This window comes from Tupaia chinensis, unplaced genomic scaffold (genome assembly GCF_000334495.1).
Source record: "Tupaia chinensis unplaced genomic scaffold, TupChi_1.0 Scaffold000098_2, whole genome shotgun sequence".
Lineage (NCBI taxonomy): Eukaryota > Metazoa > Chordata > Mammalia > Scandentia > Tupaiidae > Tupaia > Tupaia belangeri.
In genome coordinates this window covers 594,218-620,349 of record NW_006159561.1, presented here as the reverse complement: position 1 = coordinate 620,349, position 26,132 = coordinate 594,218, and the positions used below count along the sequence as shown (strand labels likewise).

At 38.4% G+C, this 26,132-nt stretch overlaps 1 protein-coding gene across 17 annotated transcripts in view; it reads right to left on the bottom strand.

Annotated features, from left to right (window-relative positions):
* Positions 1-3,272: 3,272 nt before the first annotated feature.
* Positions 3,273-26,132, bottom strand: part of TCF4 (transcription factor 4) — a 436,167-nt gene continuing 413,307 nt past the window's right edge. For 11 of the 17 annotated variants that reach the window (XM_006143421.3, XM_006143424.3, XM_006143423.3 and 8 more), the window contains 5 exons: positions 13,760-13,895; positions 11,956-12,118; positions 8,504-8,733; positions 7,852-7,992; positions 3,273-7,663 (listed from right to left, as the gene is read on the bottom strand). In XM_006143421.3, coding sequence (XP_006143483.1) covers positions 7,856-7,992; positions 8,504-8,733; positions 11,956-12,118; positions 13,760-13,895 — 666 coding nt within the window. In that variant the 3' untranslated portion in view covers positions 3,273-7,663; positions 7,852-7,855. The remainder of the gene's footprint in view (positions 7,664-7,851; positions 7,993-8,503; positions 8,734-11,955; positions 12,119-13,759; positions 13,896-26,132) is intronic. The other 6 variants (XM_006143427.3, XM_006143426.3, XM_027769931.1 and 3 more) reach the window with 1 other exon arrangement.

Below are 26,132 nucleotides of genomic sequence, written 5' to 3'. Positions count from 1 at the left end.
ATCTTTAAAACAGCTTTGCCCAAGCTCACAAATAAAGTAAAACAAGGCCATCCAAAAATCACATTTTTCTAGTCTTCAAAATGTTGTCCTTTCTAGCTCAAGAACCAAGTTTTTCACCCATGGACAGGTTCCAGTCAAGAATCTCAAGCTAGCAGGTCTGAGTCTACATGAATATTTTCACTTTGCTCTTGGCCAGTTTCTGCTTCCTCTCCGAAGAATGCACATGGCAACGCCAAAGCCATTTGCCTTCTAAATATAGAGTAACAGATGTGAATGAGGACCACGTGATTTCATTACATGAAGGGTCTTCCGTTTATCAGAAAGGCCAAACCCTGTTCAGTTCTGGTAAAACTCAGTCATCTCGATCAAGGTAATGGGATTCGTTCTAACCCCTTTTGAAGCACTGAAGCTGTGGTTTCTTTACATTAGATCTAATCATACTTATTTTTAAAAATTTTACCAGAGGGCATGTACACTCAGCAGAGGGAGAAACAGAGAGAGGGGAGAAAAACACCTCCACATGGGGAATGGTCACACTGCAATTCGTTCTCTCATCTCTCCCTCCTTTTGGGTTTTTGGGCATGCACCCACATGCACCTGGTGTGTTTTTCATGCAGGTTTGGCCATGTGGGAATCCAGCTGCCATAACCACCAGGCTATAGAGTGGCCCTACACTAGATTTTAACTTGATTCCTAAACAAATATCCATGTCTAAACTTAAGAGATTTAGCAAATTCTTAAAAGCGTGATGTTATCTGTTGAAGATATTTTGTGGTTTTATCAACTGTACTAGGGAGTAATGTTCACCTGTTGAAATATCCACTTTGTAAGACAAATAATAATGTGATTGAAAGTATGGAAGAAAATGAATTAAAAAAATTAATTAAAAAAAAAGCGTGATGTGACATTTCATAGTTTTTTTTTTTTCTTTTTATGGAGTGGTTTCATTCATCTTCAAAGGATCTACAACTCAAAAATGCTAAGGAGCTACTTTAGGTACATACCTTTCCATACCTGAAAGCCTAAGGACTTGCTCTATTTAGGTGTAGATTCAATCATCTTGTATCTACCACTTCAAATACCTAGATATTGGCTGGCTGGTTGCTCTTTTTGATCCTAGAATACCCACATTTTTCTAGGGCTCGCCTCGATGTGCACATGCTAGAAAGTTCCTTCTCTCAGCTGTGGCATTAAGTCCTTTCTTGGACTTCAAAGTTTTCACTTAGGGCACACTGGTTCCTCAAGCCCTTTCAATTTAAGCAGCCTCTCCAGAAAACCAAGGTGCCTCTGGATCTTCTTGTCTCCCTAGAAGACAAGTCCTTTTGAAACTGACCACGTTTCTTTAGAACTCAGGCCATGATCTGTGAGAACGTGGACTGAAGTCTGAAGTGGGAGCTAACTGAACATGAGATCTTGGCAGAACAGGGAAGGGTCCCAAGTGCAATCGAAATCTAGGATCTCTAGATCTAGGATCCTGGGCTGGTTTGAATGTTAGATGTGCAGTAGAGTTTTCAAGCTCCCTTAAGGACGCTCCTATGAGAAATTCCTTAGGCAGCTATGAAAACGTCTGTCTATAATTGAAGCCTGGAATATAGATTTCACCGGCTCTTTTATGAATGGATCCAATAATAAGATTAAAAGTGATTCGCTATTTCAACTCCTTTGGATATTTTTCTGTTCTTCATTTTATATATTAGTGGGATCCTAACTTTTGGGTAATAGTTTAATTTCTCCAGCCATTTAACTTTCCTTTGACAATGAACCGAAGTCAAAGTTCAATGCGCCATCCCTTATACTGTGGTTCTTTGAAATAAAATGTACTATTAATAGACTACAGGAGAGACACTTAAAGGGGTGTCCAGGATTATTCCCCCTTTTAGTAGTTATATAATCAAATATAATACTAAAAGACTAAATGCTTGTGGCTCTTTTATATATATTTAAAACACACAGTAAGAACATAAGAACATCTCAAATCATTTAGAAGGTAAAAGGGGTTATCAACCAAAATCTTTGGAAAGTTCATAAAATTTAAGTATCTGCAAACAATCCAACCAAAATGAAGAAAAAAAAAAATCCCAACATTTGGCTATGGAGGGCACTTCACATGTGAACCCAATGGCATTGTAACATTTTCCTCCAGGTAAACTAGTCACTAAACCCCATTAGAAAGAACACAAGAGCAATATCAGAGACAGCCCCATATACCACGTACTCGAGTAGAACATTCTGTTATGAAGTGCACACCTACCGTGGGCTTTTACATTGCTTTCATTACTTTACATTTCTACAGTGCAATGCTGAGACAGCCTCCAAGTTTTGCAAAGTAGATTGATGTCCATTCTACAAAAATATTAACTTACAGTACATAACACTGAATAATTTTAATCTGTACATTATTTTTTCCTCCCATTAATAGGTGACACATGTCATTTTGTACAAGTTAGAAAAAAAACATCTGGTTGTTTACATCTGGATGAAGAGTCAACAGAGTCAACCAGAGTGGTAGGGTGGGTATAGTCTGAGAAAGTATAAATACAGTGTCATATTGTGGTTAACAATATCCAGCTTTTAACAAAGTGATACAAAATAAATCACCTTAGATTTTTGACTGCAAAGATCTAGCTGAGAATGTTCTGCCCAACAGCCGACCAAATGATCCAAAAGGTTAAGGCTGACTTGACTTTAGCAACCTGCAGCACAACCGAAAATATTGGTGCAGTTCAAAGCTCTTCAAATGCATAGCTTCAGTGTCACACGCACATTAATTCTATTCCTTCAATTAGTTAATCCTCTAGACAGGTTTCTTTTTGTTTTGCATGCATCCCGTTCCATTGTCATTAAGGGCATCTCTTCCTTGATCAATCATGTGCTTTGCTTTTCAATTTGTTTTTGTGATTTTTTGTTTTGTATGTTTTGTTTGTTAAGCTGTCAATACCTCCAACACTTGGAAAATGAAATCTAGATGCAGTTTTACTTACAGAAGAGAATCAGCGCTATATGGACAATGCAAAATGAAATGAAACAAGTGTCAGAAACAGTTTATAAAAATGGCACATTTATTGCTACAGAACGGTCATGTACATGACTTCATCGAATAACTACAGATGGGAAACAGGTAATGGCCTAGACCAGGCTGGGTTTGTTTTTGTCTTGAAGGAACTCCAGCACGCAACCTGTTTGGACACTTCTACAAATCAGAAATACACCAAAAACATGAAAAAGTCGAGGCACTCAGCCACACATTGAAAACAAGGTGTAACTGTTTTATCTTTTTTTTTTTTTAATGTTTTCCCTTTTTTTCTTTTTTTAACAATTTTTTTTAGTTTTTAATGCTGCAGCTATGTGTACAGTCGCAAAAAATTTTCCCGCTGCGACCTACAACTAAAAAAACAAAACAAAAAAACAAACAAAACAAAACAAAAAAAAAACTCAGGAAACAAACAAAAAAGCTACCATACAGTTTCATCTTGGTAACACATGGTAAAATAACATCTTTTAAATAGTAAAATAAAGTAACAAACTTTTACTCATAATGATTCCAAAAATCTACAAAGAAGAAATATTCAGAATCTGACAATTTTTTTTTTGTAATATTCATGGTATAAAAGGATTGCTCCTGCGAAAAATAAGCCAAATATATTTTTTATTTTTAAATTTAGTTTTTTTTTTTCCTACTAGGGTGTACTACAGTCTATTTTATAGCAAAAAGAGCACTAGACAAACAAAGCTTTATAACAAAAAGCCAGGCACTGATACATGGTAAATCTCTGCTTTTTTTTCTTATCTTCACTTAATTGCATCACAAGTAACAAGAATGAAAAAGGCCACAGTTCATATATTTTCACCATTACATATGTCTATAATACTTGAAATGAGTATGGCAAAACCAGCACTGCACAAAGATGAGTCCACTTCAAGTCCCATGAGAAAGAGCATGTCTCTAAAGAAAAACAAACAAAACCAAAGCAAAATAAAAAGAGGCCTAAAGGCCTTGGTGCCCCATTGTGTTGGAATTCATCATATTCCATCTTGACTTTTTTTTTGCTTCCAGTCAGCCAGCAGACTAAATTTTTGTGCTTGTTTATGCTGAAATGGTTTCATTCCTGACTCAAGTTCACTTTTGGACACAGATCATATTCTGCCTGTTGGATGCAAAGACGAAAATCCTCTTAACCCCAAGTCTTGGTTCCAGTCCCTCCCCACTCCCCAACCCCCTCATCAAAATAAAGATCACAAATTAAAAAAAAAAAAAAAGAAATAGAAAAAAGTGAAAAATAAAAGGAATCGGAAGACTGACTCAGAACCAGTTGCACCACTGGGTGGACTGACAGTTGTATAAACATTAGTGTTCCTTGCAGCTACACAGAAGACAAATGGTAGAAATTTCTAGATGAACAGATCCCTATTCTGCATATTCATAAATTACTTGAATGTGGAGGTGGATCAACTGTTCTAAGTTGCTTTTAAAGTCCAAGTTTCTTAAACAGATCCCCAGCCTAAGTATTATCATCATCTATCTACCTATCTATATAAATGATTTAGTATGGACCCTTCTGAAAATTTTGTATAGTACTTTAATCCTGTCTTCTGCTAAATTTTATCTGAAAATCCAGTGCAGGATACCAATATCTTACCTGGGTTTGATAATTACAAAACAATGACAAGAAAAAGACACACTAAAAAGGCCACATTCCCTTTTTTTTTTTTCTTTTTTAATGGGGATACAACCCAATTAATCGAGAGAGGTGCAGATCATGTTTCTCCACCAAGCAAAAAGGAGTGAGCAGCTTCTGGTGGCCCTTAGAAAGTTTTTCGCTTATTTCCAAAGGGAATTCAACAATAGAAGTATTACATTACTAAGTAATGAATACGTCAAAGCTGGTGAACAATGAATTGCAGCTTTTACTCTGTTTGAGTGACAACAAAATATAAAGCACCAATTTAAAAAATAATCAGATGACTACCATTTACTTTTTTGCTTTGTTTACAGGTTTGAAAAAACTTTAATCCAGCTCCATTAAGCACCTTTGTGATAACATGTATCAAAAGTGCCATTCTTAAAATATACATCAATGCAGGGAGTGTTTCCAGTTCCCTAAAGAGTAAACAGCACATTTTCTTCTGTACACGTATCCTGAATGCGATCAGAGTATACCTGCTTCCTATATAATATTGTTCCTAGGGATACCCGCCTTGGTAGACTATACAAACTGAGTGCAGAATGTACCACTAAAGGGAAATCTTCAACATACTGAGGGAACAAGTATACATGGCTTCCATTCTCAGGGAGGAGGGGAGAGGATACATTGTTGTCTTCTATATCCCTTTGAGCCCCTTTGTTATACATTTCACAGGAAAGCCCCCAAATATCTATTCATGAAGTTTGATTTTTGCTATTCTCCTAAGGTTTTAATCCACCTCCACATTTTAGGAACTTATTAACAAATCAAAGTATTTTAGTTTTATCGCTACTGAACATATTTACAGTTTTCAACACACACACAGCTAATCAAAATGTTTATGGGTTTGTAAAAGATGACCACGTGTTAACTATCTTATTTGTTCTTACATTTTCAGAAATGAACATAAAAATTCAGATTCTTGTAGCGCACTATTTCATTTAAATGAGACTTTTTTAAACCACACAGTTTAAAAAAAACAAAACAAAAACTGATACAATGTATTAAAACACATAAGAACAAGAGTCTACATGTAAAAATATAACTTTTACATACACAATTGCAAAATAATGATACGTTTGCCATTTGTTGCATAAAATTTACAAATGTATTTCATTACTATATAACTGGCAAAACAGGAGAACAGATGGAACATTTAGACCATTGCGATGGATTTATGGCATTTACTCAGTGCTGATAGGTGGAAAACTACTTGAACAGGGATTTTTTTTTTTCCTTAATACATGCCAAGATTGTGTGGCTGTAAAAATAGAAACAAGTTAGAGACAAAAGGATGCTGACAAATACTTAACCAGGAGCACTATTTGTTTACTGCACTATACACCAAAGTCAATCATTAGAAAGATTCACAATGGAAGTTGGTTCAGTTGTGCCCAGATGTCAAAGCTAGCTATCTGATGAATTGCTGTGCCATAGCTTGATCTATGTTTCTATCAAATATGTTAAGTATAAACTTCATTCATACTGGCCAGAGAAATACTGCACTACCCCTCCTCAAAAAAGTGCAACTTAATGCTTTAGGACTTATAAGGCTTGTTATAATGCTGCATGATGATTGAATATTGGCATTTTTCAGACGAAGGAGGAGGCAGGTAAGTCATCTACGTTTTAGTAAACCCATTTGAAAAAAAAAATCAAGAAAGCAACAAAATCAATCAGCTCTGTCACACTACTTGCAATTTTTCTCATTTGACGGTTTTTGAACTTTACTTGTTTTTTTTGTTTTTGTTTTTTTCCAAAAATCTGACCATGTATTCAGAAACGCCTCACTGCACACTACTTCGGATACACAGTTAGGTAACACTTTAATTGTTTTGTTAAATCACAGCCACTTTGATTATGTTATGTTTCCGATGATATAAACATTGGAAGGCACAGTGGTAACATTGTAGCATTCTAACCTTGTACCTCTGAAAATCCCAGAATAGGGTCACAAACGCAACATTACAATTCAGACAAACTCTTTTTGCCATGTCTTGGTAATGCTGCTTGTAATATCTACACATGATGTGACTTTTAAGTCCTGTGTTCCCAAAAGACTGGAGAAACAACTTTCTACTTATTTTATGAATGAGAAGCAACATCAGGGTCAGCATTTCATCCTGCACTACCCCTCCGGAAGCAGAGTTGGCACTACAGGTTACGATAACAAACCGGGAAAAGGGACAGAAATAAGACCGAAAAAAAAAAATCCATTATTTACAGTAAAATCTTTCTTTTAAAAAAGTTAATCAGTACTATTTTTTTACAGGAGAAAAAAGTCTGAAACAAATGAACAAAAGCTTACCATAGTCACTAAATTTTTAATATATATTTATATATATATTTATATATATATTTGTCATAGGTCTATAAGATCCATCTGTTCCTCCTACCCTAAGGAATGGCTAATGTCATCACTTCGTTGTCATCAGGACGTTTGCTGGTTTTGTTACGAGGGCAGCCGGGCTTCCTCTATTCAATATCCAGTAATTATAAACACTAGCTGACTTGAATACCAACAAAAACGTTCATGTAGTTTTCTTCAGAAGTACACTTTTTCATTATTGCAAGTTTACAATTTTTTAAATTAAATATTTTTTTTCAGACTTACAAATTAATTATATTTTTTTTTTCCAAAAGAAGTTTAGGCACAAATGCATTGTTCCACAGTGTGGAAAGATTGCCATTCAGTCTCTGGGCTGCGTCTCAGCCTGTACATACTGCTTTGCACATTCTGAATGATATGTTAAAGAAAGGCGTCCCTCAAGTTGCACTTTTTTCTTTCTTTTTTTGTGTGTTTTTCTGTTTTTTGATAATTGGGAATGCTGAAACCTCTTGCGTCTGCGATTCATAACTACTCAGACTTGTCTTATATTACAAAAAAAGGGGTTAAGGAGAAGTGTTTATGTGGGTTTAAGATAATACAGCTGTTAAGGAAGTGGTCTCTTGTTTTAATGAAGCAATGTGGCAACTTGGACCTGAGAAAGGAAAAAGAAAGGACAATTAATACGTTGGTAACAGAGGAAGTGCTTATTTTGTAAGAAATAAAACAATGAACTTTTTTTTTTTCCAAGAAAGAAAAATATCTGCTAATTGGGGTAAAATCTGACTTATGGCTGATGAGTGATGAACGAATGATTCCAGAAATGGTTAAAGACAAACTTGCCCTTTTACATCTGTCCCATGTGATTCGAGGCATCTCCCATTCCAGGGTGTGGGCCGGCCAAGGAAAGTGGAGGAGGCTCTGAGGACACTTTCTCTTCCTCCCTTCTTTTCAGACATGCAGCTTTAGGATTCAGATTCCTTTCTGTGGAGGATTAAAGCACAGAGAATGTAGGTTAAGTCTGGGCTTCTGGTACGGGCCAGTAATGCATTCTTTTGAGTATGTTGGACCTTTTTTTTCCTTTTTCTTTTTTCCTCATTCCAAGGCTAAAAGGAACAGTTAGTAAAGACACACTGCAGTGATTCATTTGGCCAGTCACTAGTAAAAGTTGAAGGGCATGGTGAATTTGTGTAGCCACTTTGCAGTATTGAAAAGGCTGGTAAAGTAGACAAACTAAGCTCCCGTTCCTAACAGTACCTAGCTCCCGTTCCTAACAGTACCTACAGAAGCCCGAATCCAGTCTCAATTCTAAGAGAACACCACCACTTAATTACAGGAAATGGGCATTATCTTCTAGAGCTAGACATGGTCTGCAATTGAAGTGCTTTTTCTAAATGCCAGTCTACTAGCTGCTCGCTCAAGGCTGGCATGTCCATCTCAGCTCATTCTTCCTACAAGCTACCGTGAGCTCAGCGAGGAAGCTGGCCTCACTGACCTCGGACTTGCTGCTCCAAGCTGAGGATGACGGCCACAGCCTGGTGGAGGATCAGGAGCTTGGTCTGTGGCTTGTCACTCTTGAGGTGCAGCTGCACCATGCGGCCGAGCTCCTTGAAAGCCTCATTGATGTCACGGACCCGCAGGCGTTCCCGGGCGTTGTTGGCCATCCTCCGCTCCTTCTCACGCTCTGCCTTCTGCTCTGGTGTCAGATCCTCATCATCATTATTGCTACGGGACAAAAGGGATGCAACATTTTCTAATGGTGTGGAGAAAAAGAAGTATCTAAAATACTTTCTTCTCTTCTCTAGTTTTCAGGAAACTTTTCCATCTCAAACTGTGTGTCCTCGCAGAATTTGTTTCCACTTGACCTTGGGATTGGTTTCTATGGCTATGGCAGTCCATACACGAAACGTTTGCTTTCTCCCAGACATTAAACCCAAATGGAATAGGAGAAGATGTCACAGGTGGAAATTAGGGCCCACAGTGCACCCATACTGATGTACAGGACAAAATGTGGATAGAAAGCTCTCATGGATCAGGTTACACTGTTCAAAGCAGACCACCACAAACTTGCACTTGGTCTACACTGTTTGTATATACCTTATCTTTTTTTGATTTTAAACATTCATACTGTGACACTTGAAACCATGAAACACAAGACAGAAAGAAAAAGTTTTTGACAGGTCAAAATAAACATAAGGCAGCTTAAAAGGAGTAAGAATAAAGACCTACATGTAAGACGCCAGAGTGCTGGGAGTGAAGACAGTGGAGCTCTTAGGCAGGTGTCACCATTACTGAGCTCTGAAGGCCTGGCCAAGCATTCACCCTTCCTGGGCCTCATTTTTCCCCATGTATTAAATACAAGGTTAGAAAAATGTGATTTCCATGTCCTACAAGTTATGGATGTTCATGATCCACACAACAAGCTAGGCAAACCCGAAATGATATCAGCTGTGCAAACTGACACAAAAACCAAACACCTGTCTATAAATGACTACGACCCTTGTTTTGAGTTAAAAGTAAAGCCAAGTGCAAATCTCTGACTGTGATAAGCACAATAGTCTATGATTTGTAACAAAGGTACAGTTGGGCCCAGTACCATGAGAAACTTCTTAATGGAAGGCAAACAGGATAATGAACCATCATATTATATGACAAGATCCATGGTCATGGGATTTCAAATACACCAAGGACGACTGTGTAAAAAAGAAAGGTGTGTGAGATACCTTGCTTCAAAAAGGTAAAACAGAACTCTGAATTACTATTTTGAATTAGCAATGAGCAAAAACCTTTTCTAGGTATGAGAGATGTGAAAAATGAAGCAGACTTCACTGAAAGCAACAGACTCCCTATGAAAAGAAATGACATGAAGGCAGCCATCTGTAACAACGGCAGGTCAGAGATGTGAGCGTTAACCTGTGGGGCTATGAAGATTAACTTGCACTTTCAAATGCTACGAATCTGAAATGGACAAAGACCGGAGCTGATCAGTCACCACCTGGCAGAGCTGGAAGGCGTGAGGAGTTATCTGGTTAATTCCATGTGTACCTGAAGAACGCTGGCTTCAATGATGACTCTGATCTTCCATTTTGGAAAAATCACTCAGTAACCTCTAAATCGCAGAAAGGACTAACTAGACTGGAAATGCTCCAATGAATCAAAACAGGAGTGAGATCCCTACTCCTTACATAGAGGGATGATGTGTGGAAGTCAAAACCACTAGCGTGAAGAGGAAAAGTTCGGAGGAGGAGGACACTGAGGAAAGATGCTGTAAGAAGATGCTCCCCTCTGCGCAGATTAAACTCCCCTGTTTGGCACGAGCTGCCGCAGGTGTGAGCTAGTGGACACGCAGCTGAACAGAACTGAAGGGAAAGGGCCTCTTCCTCTGCCTTCTGGCTCAGCTGATCCTATGCAAACAGGTGAAAGGGCAAAGAGCACGACCTCTACGGAGCCCATGCTGGAGCGAAACACTTGAGTAGTATTTTTATATGTCAAATTAAGTGCCACACCTTACGTGAAAGGGAACTTGACAACGGGAACTTGTCTTCTAAAGGTTTTTCCAGGTTGATGACTAATTAGAATAGGTTATTCACTTATAAATACATTGGTTATGCAAATAAAACTGCCTGAATTTGAAAAGCATTGTCTTACAACATGGTTTCCCAGGCATACCCAGATAAATATCATGATGATGACCTATTATAATAAGAAGGCTTTCCACGGTAAGCTAAAATGTTCTTCTGCAACTGCCAAGATCCATTAATATTAAATCACACGTTATGGCTGCCAGGTAAATGGCCAACAACTGCAGGACAAACAGAGGAACAGTGAAGGATATGAAATCTCTTTGAAATTTCTTGTTAGTGTGGCCAAGAATTAGGAAACTCCAGGTACAGTGGGGTACACTGGAAATATTTAGTTGTATGTTAAACCTGGAGGGGGATATATGATCAATTTACCTCAACGATCACAAAGACAACATGAAAAGGCAGTGATCTTAATTCACAAAGGACTCTAGACATAATTTCAAAAGCCACCGCCTTTACCAAGGAAGTCATAGTCTTAGCAAAATTGGTTTATTTGCAAATAAAACCAGCCCAAGGAATTGGGGAAAAGAACATGGCTATCATAGTATTCAAAAATCCCTCTGATTAGCATATTAAAATAGATTGATTCTAATTTAAAGATAATGAATTTATTAAAAAAACTATTTAATTCCATTTGTTATTATTATTATTTTAATTTGAGCAGAGGGAGACAGAGAGAGAGAGAAAGGGAAAGGGAGAAAGCAAGCTGCCAGGTCTAGGACTTGAACTGTGGTTGACCATGTGGGAATCCAGCATCTAACCACCATGCCACCTGCCGGCTCCAAGATAATGAATATTTAAGAAAACCAAACAGAACCTATTTTCTTGCAGTTATGTTTTTTGTAGACAGGGGTAGCCAGGAGGAAAAAAAAATAGTGATATAGGTATTACTCTTAAATACATCAACATGGTTAGGATGAAGCTGTGAAATGAGCATTTTCTCATTACATAGGTAATAAAAATGTTACCAGTTGCACACGCGCATGCACACACACACACACACACACACACATTAAATTTGAGTTTTTAACATGGCTAAGATCTCTTTTTTAGAAATATTTTAGAAATCACATTTCTGACCAAAAATTTGTTTTAAACTGTTTGCACTTGAATTAGTTACAAACTGTTTTGACTGTGTAATTAGCATTGGGTCCGAATTCATAAATGTAAAGACATTTTAGGCTTCACTAGAGTACGGGTATCTGAAAGGATACTTTTAGTACTTCTAGAGTAGGCCTTTCAATTTATTTCCAGCTGTAGATTTACCTGCCAGGAAAAAACTGAATAGTTTCTTCCTGTTCTGTTCACTTCATCAAAGTCCAATAAAGGAATTAAATGAAGCGACAGTATTATATACTGTTACCTAGATCTTGACCTAGTAATTGATTTGATATCCTTCTTGTCATCGTCTAATTTCTTGTCCTCGGAAGATTTCGTGTCTTGCAGATTCTCGTCGCCCTCGTCGTCGGATTTGATCTCAGAGCTGCCGGAGGAGACGCTCTGCCCCTGTAGCCCTGGCGGCATGCCTGGAGGAAAAAAGAAACCAAGTTATGTACACCCAAAACCCACTGCATTTCGTGGGCTCCACAGATTTCAAGGCTGCCTGCTAGACAATCCAGGCTGCGAAATTGTGATCCTCCTGCCACTTTTTTCCTGCTCGCTGGTGAAGTTTCAGAAATGCACCTGCGGAAGCAAGTTTTCCCAGCATTGGCTCTGGGGTTAAATTCTATTTTGCAATCTTTTGGAGTAGATGGTAATTTCACTGTCTACAAAACATCAACTTAATTGCAATGAAAATCATAATCATGAAAATCACACACCTCAATGTTCTGATTAAGAACCCAAGTAAATATCAGCTATTATATTGAGTTTCTTCCATATGCAATGATTTAATAGAAAAATGTCCTTAAAATATAATTCCCAGGGAGTACGCTAAATATGTGCAGTCAAGACTTCAATAGATACCCTAATGATATTCCGAAATTAAGCTTCTCTTATCCTCAAGGACTAATCAGCATTTAAAAAATGATACATATGGAAGGCAGTTCGCTGCTCACAGAAGACACTTCCAGCTTTATCACTCCTCAACTTGCCAGGATCATACGACATTCTACAACATGACCCTAAAGTCATCCTTTTTCAGGTAGAAACATGACTGTCAAGTATGTCTCTCTACGTGCAATTAGTGGATTCTAGAACTTTGTCATTTTAAATTTGGTCCACAGCTCAGGAGCACCCTTATCACCTAATAGCCCATTAGAAATGCAGAATTCCAGACCTCCTGAGTCAGAATCTGCATTTTAACAAGATCCTTGGGTCACACTTATCACATTACCATTTAAGAAGCACAGATCTAGGACAAAGGGCATGAATCCAAAGATTGTTCTTTAAAAGAACAATCCACCACATTATCACTATTCAGATCCAAGGGGCAGGCATGCCCATAAATATATGCTTAACACTCAGGCTGTACGACCAATGTTTTTAATGCTTGACAGAATGCTCGTATGTATTCCTGTGATACTGTTACAATTTGTATCTGAAACATGAAGGGAATGAGGAGATGCTATTGAAGTGACCCACTGGTTGGTTGGCCAGTAAGGACGGCTAAGAACCAGATTCCAGGTCCTGTCCCTGCAGCATCACTTTCTGGGGTCATGAAAAGTGGCTTTTAGTCGGTGACATGAGGCAAGTCATAGGACCAGATGAACCCAAGAACCAACATCATTCAAGAAAACTCCGTTTTTAAAATGTACCTACATTTCTTTCCATCTTAAACATCAAAACCAATTTCCTTCCTTCCTATTCACTTGCAAATGTCATTTTCAGGCCACAACTAACCACATTAGAGGACCTGAATGGGTAAAATGTGGAAATAGCTAGAACAAAATTTCCTCTCATCAGTCTGTTGTCTCATTCCTTGCTGAAAGAGGAACTGGATTTCACAGAATGTCTGAGGAACACAGTCACCGAAGAAAACACCATTAGAAGGCTAAGTCCTACACACATTCCCATTCTCTCACCGTTTTTTGCCCAAATCTGATTCCTGGTTTTCTGTCAATGTTTCCTGAGGAACGAGCACCAAGTAAGCTTTTTATTAACTACTACTACTATCAAGTTGGGTCTTTTTGTTAAACATCGGAAGTACCCTTTTGAGGCATACCTACCTCTGTAAGGGTCTTGGGGTGGGTTCAAGTCAGGGGAAGTGGCAGACTGGACAGGAAGCTGTGGAACTGGAACCTGGTTTGGCAGAAGAGAATGGCTGCCTCTCAGGGCCACGCCGTCTTCACGATGGGCCCCCACCTGAAAGGGTAAGAGGAACTATAGTTTAGCGGGAACCAGAGTTACCGGCTATTTCCAGGGGCAGGAAGGTCTTGATGTCAGAGGACTGGCCTTTGAAAAACAATACTCTCAAATGCGTTTCACTAGAGGGCGCTGAAAGACCACACATGCACCTACAGTTCTCAGCAAAACACTTAACACTCAGTAAGATGCCGTGCTGTACATTCGGTGACAAATATGGCAGAGTAGCTCAGGCAGGTAAAACGTCAAATTGTCTCCCAGGGTGCTGCAGTGGAGCGCACTGATTCGTACCCATCTGTCTTCTATCATGTCCGCCAACAGATCTGACAATTATCTTAATGCCCATATGCTTAATTGTGGGCTTCTCAATTCCCCCATTGCTATCGGAAATCCTACAGGAATTTCAATTTGGCATTCGACTTTCATTTCAGGGGATAAGATTCTCAGGCCTGCCATTCTTTTTTTTTTTTTTTTTTTCCATAATGCCAGCTAAGCCTCTGACAGCGGAAGCTACAGCAGTATGGGACATAGCCCCTGCTTGGTACAAATATAATAAAATGTCACCTGGCTTCCCCAGACTGGCAGCCCATTCCAAATTAATGTTTACTGTATTTCATCAGCTGCTGAGTTCCAAATCTAAAGGGGCACCATTTCTGCCAATGCCACCACACCGGAAAATGTACCAATAAAGGTTTTATTAAACACACCAGTAATGCCATCATTGCCATGTGAGGATATTTGGACATTTTTCCACTTTTTTTTTTCTCATTTCTCTGATCCTAGAAAGACACCATATTGTAAACACTCTTTATGCTTCCAAGAATAAAATTATAGAGCACAGCATGATTATTTGATGGGGGGCCTGCTGAGCTTTTTATTAACTACTACTACTACCACCACCCACTCTGGGGTTGGGACGATGAACTTGTGGCTGAGACAGCAACTGCTGACTGTACAAGACTGGCCTTACAGCAGAGCCACTAAGCATTTGTAAACCGAGAGGAACATGCAGCTTGAGTTTTCCTTTGTGTTCCCAAGTACTTCTTTTCTTAGCCCATGGTTAAGTGAGCATTTATGCAGGTCAGGGGGTCTAACACTAAAAGGTATCTACCTATGAATCTACAATGCTGTGAATCAGTTTTGTTTTTTTTTAACCCAAAAAAATAAAAACAAAAATTTTACTCTATTGCTATCAAAATGCTTTAAAAGAGAATTTCCAAAGGATGAAACAATGGTAAAAATCTGAACCAACAACAAATTCACAGGGCTGAAGGACATGCCATTTAATGGTAGCCTCATATTCTCTCTCTTTCACACACACACACACACACACACACACAACACACACACACACGGGGTATGACCACGCTGCAATCAAAAGAAATAATTTGGGGTGGGCAGTGAGAGGGAAGGAGAAGGGTCACATAAATCATACTAATCGTTTAGATTAAAAATAGAGAAAAGTGTGTAATTTAAAGGCTTGTAAGCATCAGGGAGTATAAATGAATTTTTGTTTCTTTGAGAGGTTTTTGCTGTGAGGGTGTGTGTGCTCGCCAGAAAGACTGAGACACAGAGAGCCAGAAAGAGAAATCACCCCCCGGGGGTATGACCACGCTGCAATCCCTTCTCCTCCATTCTCCTCTAGAGATCTTGGGCATATGCACGTACACACGCCTGGTGAGAGTTTAAGCCACCGGGTCCGGGACTTGAACCACGGTCGGCTACATGGGAGTCCACTGACATAGCCATTATGCCAACTGATGGTCCCTATGAATGAATGAATGAATGTTTAAGCAGAGGTCTAAGAACTTAAGAGCATTCCACCACCCTGTTTCTGTGCCCCAAACAAGAGCTTTCTGAACAGTGACTACTGCTTTCAAAGCACTGAGAACCTGACATGTCCCAAACATCCTATGACACCTTCACCTGAACTGACATTTCTGTAGACTGCACTCACTGGCCCTACTTTCAACTTCTGGAGTTCTGTGGAGTAAGTGCAAACCCTTTTCATAGCTTTCACCCTGTTGCCACTGTGCTCCTATCTTTCTCTGTAACTGAAGTCTGGACTTCCACAGGCAGGCCACGCCTACTCAGTTCCCTCAACCAGGTATCACGCATTCAGGGCACTTCTATTCTGAACAAAAGAGTGGAAGCTATTTCCCAGTCAGGTTTTGATTTGCCACTTTTATATCTGTGCTTTTAGAAGACTGATTCAATCAAAGATTACCCATTTCCATCTGAGATGTCAACTTGGAAACATGAATTTCACACGCCCTGATCAAATGGTAGCTCTTTATGTCTGTCAATCAATGTGAACTTTTAAATATTAATAACTTCCGTAGTGCTGATTCATTCATTGGTATTCCCAATGGATTTAACTTCCTAAATTTCCTCAAATGATGATTCTAAGTTAGAATCCCTGACAGAAAAACACAGATTTGAAGCGTAGTCAAAGTACACATTACTTCTATTTCAGAATCATTGTACTAACACTCTCAAGCCTTCTTTGTAGGCATCGGTGACACAATCTAAGGTTAATCTGAGGCTTTTCATGTAAAACATATTCACTTTCTGATTCTGAAATTTTGTTTCCCTTTAGATCAGATTTAGGTTGCTTTGCACAGGAGGAAAAAAGAACTCAGAGCCAGTTGCTTTTATATTTTCTTCACGTGAATTATGAAAGAGAGTAACTGAGTAAAAAGAACACAATGATAGGAGTCGACAGTGTCTAGTCCCTAATCGAAACTCAAGTTTCTCAAATGGAAAATGAAGAAATAACACTAAAGTTATAGAAAATAAGTCTCCAGGTTACTACCAGGAATACTAATAGTATATGCAAAACACTGTTACCATTGCGTGTTTTAACGGAAAATATTTACAAAGTACATAATAATAAAAGCCTATATAGTTTGAAACCCCTAAACATTAAGCTACCTTCACTTACGTCACCTTTGCGCTCTTTGTTTCATTCACATCCACTTAATTATAAATCTTTCTTCTTTACAACGACAGTAGAAATCTTAAATATTGGAACCAGCAGATGGTGTAATGGTTATGTCGCTGGACTCCCACATAGTTGACCATGGTTTGAATACCAGACCCGGCAGCTTAAAATTCATGTTGGGCACATGTGCATGTGTGCCCCAGATCCCAGGAAGAGAATGGACTGCAGTGTGGCCATCCCCCCTGGAGGGTGATTTCTCACTTTCTGTCTCTCTCTCTGTCTGTCTCATGAACACACATGTCCCATAGCAAAAATCTCTCTTAAAAAAAAAAGAAAAAGTATCTTATATATTATAAGCCTATTCATGAATATAATTTTTCTGACTACAGTTTTGTTTGAATTTGAGGCATATACATGATCTGACTTTATCTACTGCCTACAGATCCTCTTAATCACCTCAACTAAGGCCAATCATTTTCCATAAGAAAAGTTGGAGACATGATGTCATAGGCCTTCTTTGTAGTTATGTGCATTTCAGGTTATGTGACTGACTGATAGGTACACATGCAAGATTCTGCAAGACTCATTCCACTGCCTGTGGCTGTGAATAGTATTCCCACCTAAAGAATTCCATTTGCTTTGATTGGTTCCTTGGCCACAGACAGCAGTTCAAACCCTATTTACTTCTCTTGCAGAACCATCATGTCTATTCACATAAGAGACAAGGAAAGAAACGTGGAGTCACAAAGCACAAATCCATCACTGAATAACTCAGAGATAGGTGGAGGAATCAATGTTGCCATTCATATATACAAAAATCAGAGATTTGCCCACTTTCACATAACAAATAGACAGTAATTAGGAGAAAGCGGCTTCCTTCTTTCTGTCTCTCTCTGTTTCTCTGGCATGTGTATGTGAACTATAGTAAAAATCTCTCTAAAAAAAAAAAAAGAAAAAAGAGATAGAGTTATGTTGGTCACCACCGCACCTGGTGAGGTAAAGGCGTTGGTCTCCCACATGACCCAGTGTGGTTCAAGTGCCAGGCTTGGCAGCTTGAAACACATGCTGGGCACATGTGCGTCTACATGTCCAAAATCCCAGAAGGAGAATGGACAAAAAGGGATAGCAACATGGCCATCCCTCCCCCCAGGGCGGGGTGATGTCTCTTTTTTCATCTCACTATCACTCTCTGCTTCTTGGTGAGTTCTTGTGCCATATGGTAAAAATCTTGGGGGGAAAAATGAGATCTATTTATGTTAAAAAAAGCATAAAGCAAAATACAAAAAAATCCAGTAATTGGTAATAGATTAATTAGAGAGTATATTTATTAATTCAACAAACATTTTCTCATCTAGTCCATGCCTGTCACTTTGCCAGGTGTTGGGGACAGATTGACAAATAAGTCAGGATGTGGATCCTGTCCTTGAGAAACTTATAATGAGCTTTTCTGGGATTACTGTGCACCGATCAATTTACTGTGGTAGTTTTAACTGTAAGGCACAGAGACCCATCGATCTTGCTCAAGTAAAATGAGATGTATCATAACGGATCCTGCAACTTCGGTTTTGGAGGCAGAGAGCTCCAGGGACTAAGTCCACTCCCTCCTTACTTTTTAGGGTCATGCCAGCCTCTCTCTACTCTGGGCTTCTCTCTGCCATCTGCCCCCTCATGACTATAGCCTGGAGTCTTCCTTCATGGTATCTGTTGGTACATTTTTTTTAGGTTCTGTTCTTGCTAACTCCCTCTCTGTTGTAGTATTTCTAAGTTCAGAATGCCAAGATCATCTGATGGCCCAGCTCATCTTTCTGGAGCAGACATGCATCATCCTACGATGGGTCCACCCTGTCACTAGTTGTTTTTCTGGTCCATTGAGCTCCAAAAAGAAAGAGGAGGTAAGATCATGTGGTCAGACATGGGCTGCTCCTTCCACAGGCCTGGCTGGCACCTGAATGTCCAAATATCTAAGTTACAATATTTTTGGGCCTAGTTATATTCCACTTTCTTTTTTGGTTTGTTTTGTTTTGTTTTTTGTTTCTTTTTGGAGAGGATTTGGCTATAGGGCGTGTACGCTCGTCAGAAAGACAGAGACAGACAGACAGACAGAAAGAGAGAAATCATCCGCCAGGGGAGATGGCCACACCGCAATCCCTTCTCCTCCATTCTCCTCTCGGGATCTTGGGCACACACGCACATGCGCCCGTTGTGAGTTTAAGCTGCCAGGTCCAGGACTCAAACTGTAGTCCACTACATAGGAGTCCAGTGACATAGTCATTACGCCAACTGCTGGTCCCTGATATTCCACTTTCAACCCAGCTATTTAAATTCTCTTGCGTGGTTTTATCATTGGGAATAATTAAATATCTTTAGATATGCAGTACTTCCTTTGAATCATGAAACCACCATATAATTTTAAATAACCTTACTTTCTGAGGAAAGAATTAATATATTAGAAACACTTTTAAATCACAGAACATAGGCTGGCAAGGTGTGGAGTGACACATAAATCAATTAGGACAAACGCTTCGTTTTACAGAGAAGAAAGTTAAGGCTGAGAATGGTTACGTGATTTTGCCAATATTTAGTTAGAGGACTAAAAGCAGAGTTTGAACTCAGAAAATTTATAACACCAGCGAACAATTTGATTGGGCAAATACAGGGGAGGGAAGCAGGGTTAAAGGGCAAAAGTGGTTTACTTCCTGGAGTTTTTGTTTTTATTTTGAGTATTTATGTATGTGTGTTTGTGTGAATATAGAGACATCAAAGTTCATGGAAAGAGGGAATTAAAGTATGAGTTTATTCTGGCACAAAAATTTTGAAATCCAGGCATCTGTTTTTTTCCTATGCACATTTTCCATGACTATGCATTTCATTTAAAAAACTATTATCAATTTTTTCTATTGATAGAGATGCTTTTTAGAAGGAACAAATATAACAGTAAAAAAAAAAAGGCAAGGGGCAAAGAAAAAAGTCCTGGTAACTTCTACATTTCTGCCTTGTTTTTCCACAAACAAGAAAGAAAATTTGACAGACTTTCGCTAGAACACATTTTCCATGGATGTATATTGTGAACGATTATGCATGGATTTCAAAATTTTTTGCACTGAAGTAAGTCTGTATTTTGTTTCAATTTTTCCACGAGCCTTTTGAAGTCCCCTTGTACACACACACACACACAAATACAAACATATTACAGGCATGTCTATACACGCATACATGCATATAGACAGATACAGAAATAATTTTAGTTTTACCATAGGAAGAAAAAAAATTCTGGTTCATTAACTCAGGCCAAGGCCAAGATGTCTAACTAAATTGCAAAATTTAATATCTGCTGCGATTCCTCGGACATAAACAGATTTAAAAGATATGCAGTTTCAAATTGGGTGGCTGTTGGCACGGCTGTTTTTATGTGGGGATGTGCGTAGCATCTTGGTAAATATCCTTGTCCTTATCCTCAAGCTAACAACAAACACCAGGAACAAAAAAGACATTCAATGTTTTTGCTCTCTTTGTTTCCAGGGAGTATTGTGAAAGTAATTATTCTGTTGTATTTAAGAGGCCTATTTCATGGATGGGAAAATGTATTAAATTTCATTTGGCAGTTATTCAATCCTAGTTAATGTTATCTCCAGAGATAACTGCTTCAAAACAGGCTTTCAGACCTCAGTTATTTCTGCTCTACCATAATCCTTCTAAAAGAGTATAGAACAGGAACTTTGGGAAATATGTCATCAATTTCTAGATCAAGTGATAATGACACAGAACCAGACACATTATTATATAAGCACTTAGTACATCGAAATGGAAGTTTACTATTAATAGCATCTGATTCCATTTTTTTTGTTCTGACATAGGTGATTTTTAGAAAAAAGAAAAATAACAAGATAATGGAACAAAAAAAGAAGTTCAGGTAACTTTTATTTTTCTACCCCTTGTTTTTCTAATAAACACACAAAAAAAGTTGATGGGCTTTCATTGACATTAGTAAGCCACTGAAACGGAAGACAGTTTTGGTGGTCTGAATGCTAATCTCCCCATGAAGTATCAGTTATACATGATGGTTGTAGAGTATTAGATTCCACTTTCATAAATCTTGCTGGATTTCTGTCATATTAGAGGAGGACAAATTAATTTTCTCAAATGTAAAAGATACTGTTCAGTCAAAATGTGCATTTTTCAAAGAGGTGGGAGTGGTTGTGCAAACTTTGTAATGGCTCACAGATGAAAACCCGGAAGTTCATAAAATGGCGGCTGTAGATTGCTACTGTGAGAATGATACCAGAGGCACAGAGACCCTGGAAATAAAGACCTACCTCTAGCAATCAATAAAAAGGAATAAAGCCTGAACATCTTACGGGGACATTCTTCAACAACAAATATAATTGGTTTCCTTTAGTTTAAAAAACATATCAGAGTATTTTTTATTAGAGCGATTTAACATTTAGAGGACTTTTCAATGAAGTCAGACTCGGATTCTACTGTTTTGTTTGGATTTTGATTTGATCCTTGAAATGTTTACTGGGAGAAGATTTCATAAGTGTCTTGACAACACCTAATTTTTTGCCCAGAACTTCCTAACTTCATTTACAATTTGCCTGAAATTTAAAGTAATTTCTTACCGATTGAGCAGTTCTTAAGAGATTTAGTTAATGCTTATTCTCCAGGTAAGAAAATTATTTTCTTTTTTAAAAATTTGGAAATATACACAGTTATGAAGTATAGAATATTATTTTGATAAATGTATACAATGTGTATTGATCAAACTAGAATAATTAGCATATCTTTCATGTGTTTTCTTTGGATTGGGAACAGTCAAATCCTCTCTTCTAGCTATTTTGAAATACCCAATAAATAATTGTTAACTAGTTACCCTCCTGTCCTACAGAACACAAATCCTACCTAACTCTAGTAATAATTTTTGAGAGGATTTAAATAAGATCTAGATGATCCTGGCCTTGACAATGCTTATATGAAGGATCTTCACCAAGTTGATGGAAAATGTGTAATATAAGTAATAATGTGCAAATTTTGAAATTTTCTACACTAAAATAAGTTTGTACTTTAATCCATTTTCCGTGATAATTTTTGTCCTCACATATGTCATGTGATTACTGAAACTTTCCTGAACTGTCCACCAAAATGGTTAAAATGAATGAGTATGACATATACCTCAAGATATGCAAATGGCTTGAAGCTGAATTCAATTCAGCTTTTAATAAAAACTCATAAATTCCATCTATTGAAATAGTTTCATTTCTCTCCTCTGTATCTCTCCTGCCCTCAACTCCTGTCCCCCATTCTCCACATCATTTTCCTACAGTGGAAACCATGAGTGGATGCAGTGGACCAAGCACAGCGCTGTAGGAGGTTAACAGGGCCTAGTCCATCCCTTCTCTGCTCCAACTAGCAAGGAAGTAAGGAGGGTGTGCAGAATTACAGTTAATCCTTCTTAGGGAACCCAGCCCTTCTACCACAGAGATTATAGTGAAATCTTACAATGATTTGTAAGCAGCTTCTTTTGTTTAGTGTGAAAGAAAAGACAATGGACACTCAATGTTGTAGCTGGTATTTTGGAACGCTGAAGTGCAAGTGTACAGTCATGCACAGTCATACCCTCCACATAACGCATTGTCGCCAGCCTAGATGGTCGGTCACTTGGGATTACCACCACCAACTGGCCTTTATTTTAAAAATGCTTTCCTTATTATACAAGTAACACATGCTTATTGGAAAACACCTGCAAAGGGAAAAGAAGTGTAAAGAAGTTTGCTTCAACTAGTGAGATATTTCTTCTCCATCACTTTTGGCCATTTGCATATGACGGCTCCAGCACAGTTTTTCTGTTGTTCTATGGATTGAGTCTGAGATCTCTGCCTTGTGCTGCTGTGTCCTTCACCTGGAGACCTAAGACCATTCTAGTTTCCTCCTGGTCTTAAATTTTTCAGTCTCACTCCTGTATCCCACTCTTTCTGTTAAGCTGGCTTCTGCTCCTTACTCACTGGCTGCTTCTCTTGGGTTGGTCCCACGGAAGCCCTTCTGCTAGACTTGTGTTACACTCTCTCATCACTTTGCTGAGACTGAAGAGGGCTCTTTTCTGACTGTTCACAATGGATACCACCCTTAAAAACATACTCAAGGGTATCATTCAGTAGTGTAGGACTCAGACTGCAATGATTTTGTTTTGCTGCCATTCATGAAGCTTATAAAGTTGAACTCTGAACAATCATGGTTTGAACTGTGCAGGTCCACATGTAAGTGGATTTTTTTAAAAAAGTAAATACTGCAGGGACCTGCAGATGATATAATGGTTATGTCGCTAGATTGCCACATAGTCGACCGTGGTTCAAGTCCTGGACCCAGCGGCTTGAAACTCCTGCTGGGCACATATGTGTGTGTATGCCCAAAATTCTGAGAGGAAAATGGAGATCCCCCCCTTTTTGGGGGGTGATTTCTCACTTTCTTCACCCCCTTTTTGGGGGGTGATTTCTCACTTTCTGTCTCTCTGTATCTCTGGTGAGTGCATGCACTCTATAGTTAAAACAAAACAAAACAAAACAACTCTAAGGGGAAAAAACGTAAATACTGCAAATAAATTTTTTATTTCATGTGATAACTTTTTTCCTAGCCCTTTATAGAAAGACTATAGTATATAATATTGGGTGGTCAGAAAAGACATGACCATTTTTTTAATGTTTTTCTATACAAAGATGCATCATGACTTTTCTGACAAGCCAATATGTGTGACATACAAAGTAAATATTGATTAATTACTGATGTTGTTGGTAACGATTTCAGCCAACACTCAGCTATTAATAAAATCGGGGGGGAGACAAATATTGCATATGGATTTTTGACTGCACAGCTGGTTCATGCCTCTAACCTCCATGTTATTCAGGGGTCAATTGTACTTGTCTTGGGTTGTGAGTGTTCCAAGGCACGGCCTGGGTGTAGATCACTGTATAGAAATGCAATAGCACAATGTACATTTAGATGCCATCTAAATGGCAAATAATGACACAAATGGCATGCATCTGTGCTACTATGTCTGAAATCTAAAACCTGTGACATTGTCAAACATGAATTTAGCATGTTTGAAAAAATATTTAGTTTAACACACACTTTTTGAGTGTCTACTATATGCAAGATACCATGTAGGCATTTGCAAATAATGAAAGATAGACACTGATATTTTAATGATAGGGTAATATAATTGCTACATAAGGTAAAATAAGATGAATGTCATAAAAGCATACAAGATCATATAGGGTTTTCAAGGACAATGAAGTTATATCTGTTTGGGGGTCAGGAACTATTTTGAGAAATAAGTGGCATTTCAGATAGGCTTTGAATGATGAGTCAAAACTTGATAGACATCATCCAAATATTTTATACACACACACACACACACACACACACATATTTAAATTGATGCAAAACACAAATTAAATCTCATCCCAACTTTAAAGGAACACATCTATATAACCTAAATAAGTGCAGCTATTTAGAGAGAGAGAGAGAGAAAGAGAGAGAGAGAGAGAGAGAGAGAGAGAGAATTTCTTCACGAAGAAGCAAGCTGCGGAGGACTGTGTGTTAACATGTGTTTTCATATTGTCAGACTACATATTTCTGACAAAAAGCAGATTTTTGTTAAGCCCTTTATAAACCTCAACGGCTTTGCTACAAAGTGAACAGCATAGGGCATTTTAGACACAAATGGTACCTCGCTGTATGTGTGTATTACTGGCCCAAATGATTCACTCTTATTTAACTGCAATGAAGTCTTTCATCTCCCAGCTATACAATAATAGTTTCCATATGACCAGTGGCTCTGCTATAAATAAGATCAAAAGCAAAGAAAGGATTTAATAAAAAGAAAACGACATTAAGAGTAGCATTAAGTCAGAAAAAAAAATACCAATATCCAACTCTTTTTTTCCTTTTTTTGAAAATAAAGCACTACAGGGTATGAAGCAGCTTCCCCAATATCACATGAAAAGTCATTTTACAAGCAGGAAGCATGTGAAAAATGAATTTGTGTATGCCACAGAGTGGCAAAGATTAAGTGAAGGGGGGGATATGAGGACAGGGGCAGAGCATCTTAGTGTCAGGCTGGAGAACAGAACAGACCAGACAGCTAGTGCTACATTTTGAGGAGCACGGTGGGATGTGTCAATGGCAAACACCCATTCATTCTTGGTCTTTTTCTGTTCTATTTAATGGAGATAGACTTTTGGGTAATCCAGAGTTTCTCAGAGAATCATAACATTGCTCAACTCTTCTACATGAGTTCTGAGAAAGGAAGTTTTTTTTGGCACTGCACAGTGACTTGATATGAAGAGCCAACTTCCCAAACAAATTTTCTTCTAGTTCTTGAAAAAAAAAATTACAATGTTAATCTCTATTCCCGACTGGATAAACAGCTGCTAATAACCTCCAGCTCCCAGGGGAAGAAGCTTACTTCCTTTCATCTTTAGACTAGTGGATACCTGACGTGCACTGGACTTTAGTGATTCCACATGTTTCTTGCTTGGCTTTTTCCAAATCTGTTCTGGTGTGGGTCTTGCCAAGTTAGGTTCTTTTCTCTCTTTCCCTTACACTGCATCCAAAACCTTGGAGGATACAGCCAGTTACAGTACTACTTATTTGAAATAATTCTTTTAGAAATTCAAGCACTTACAAAGCACTTGTAATCTCTGAAAGAGACGAGAGCCTTGAACCCTTGTATCTGAAGCCCTGTGAAGAAAATGATCACTTTTATTTTTCCCCACACTGAGCTCATTATTCGCTCAAGGGCTAGTTATATTCAAAAATACTCAATTTCTAATAGCATTGTTAATGCAGTTAATTATATTTGTTTTCATCCCAAGTAAGAGAGAAAACTTAAACATTTTTTTCCTCTAATAGGAAGTAGCCTGCAGAAGATTCCAGGGCCAGCCGGCCCCTGGAGTCTTTCTCACTTGCTCACGAACACCTGCTTTAATGGTGACCTCAGTTCTATATCTCAAGATTCAGACATTTCACAAAACAGCTTTTTAAACAAAAACCAGCTGTTTCCCATCTAGTCTACAGGAGGAAAAATTTGGGCAGCTCACAGAAACATTACCCAGAGACTACCATTCTCCAATAACTTTCACACACTTCGAGCTCCAAACGAGACCCGTACATGTGCAGAAGCTGGGGAGAAGGCAAATTCAAAATTAAGATGTGGAAACTCAATACCGTGGTTTCTGACAATATGTCCAATTAACTGCTTTAAAATGAATGTGGCTATTGTATCAGGACAATGCTTCCCC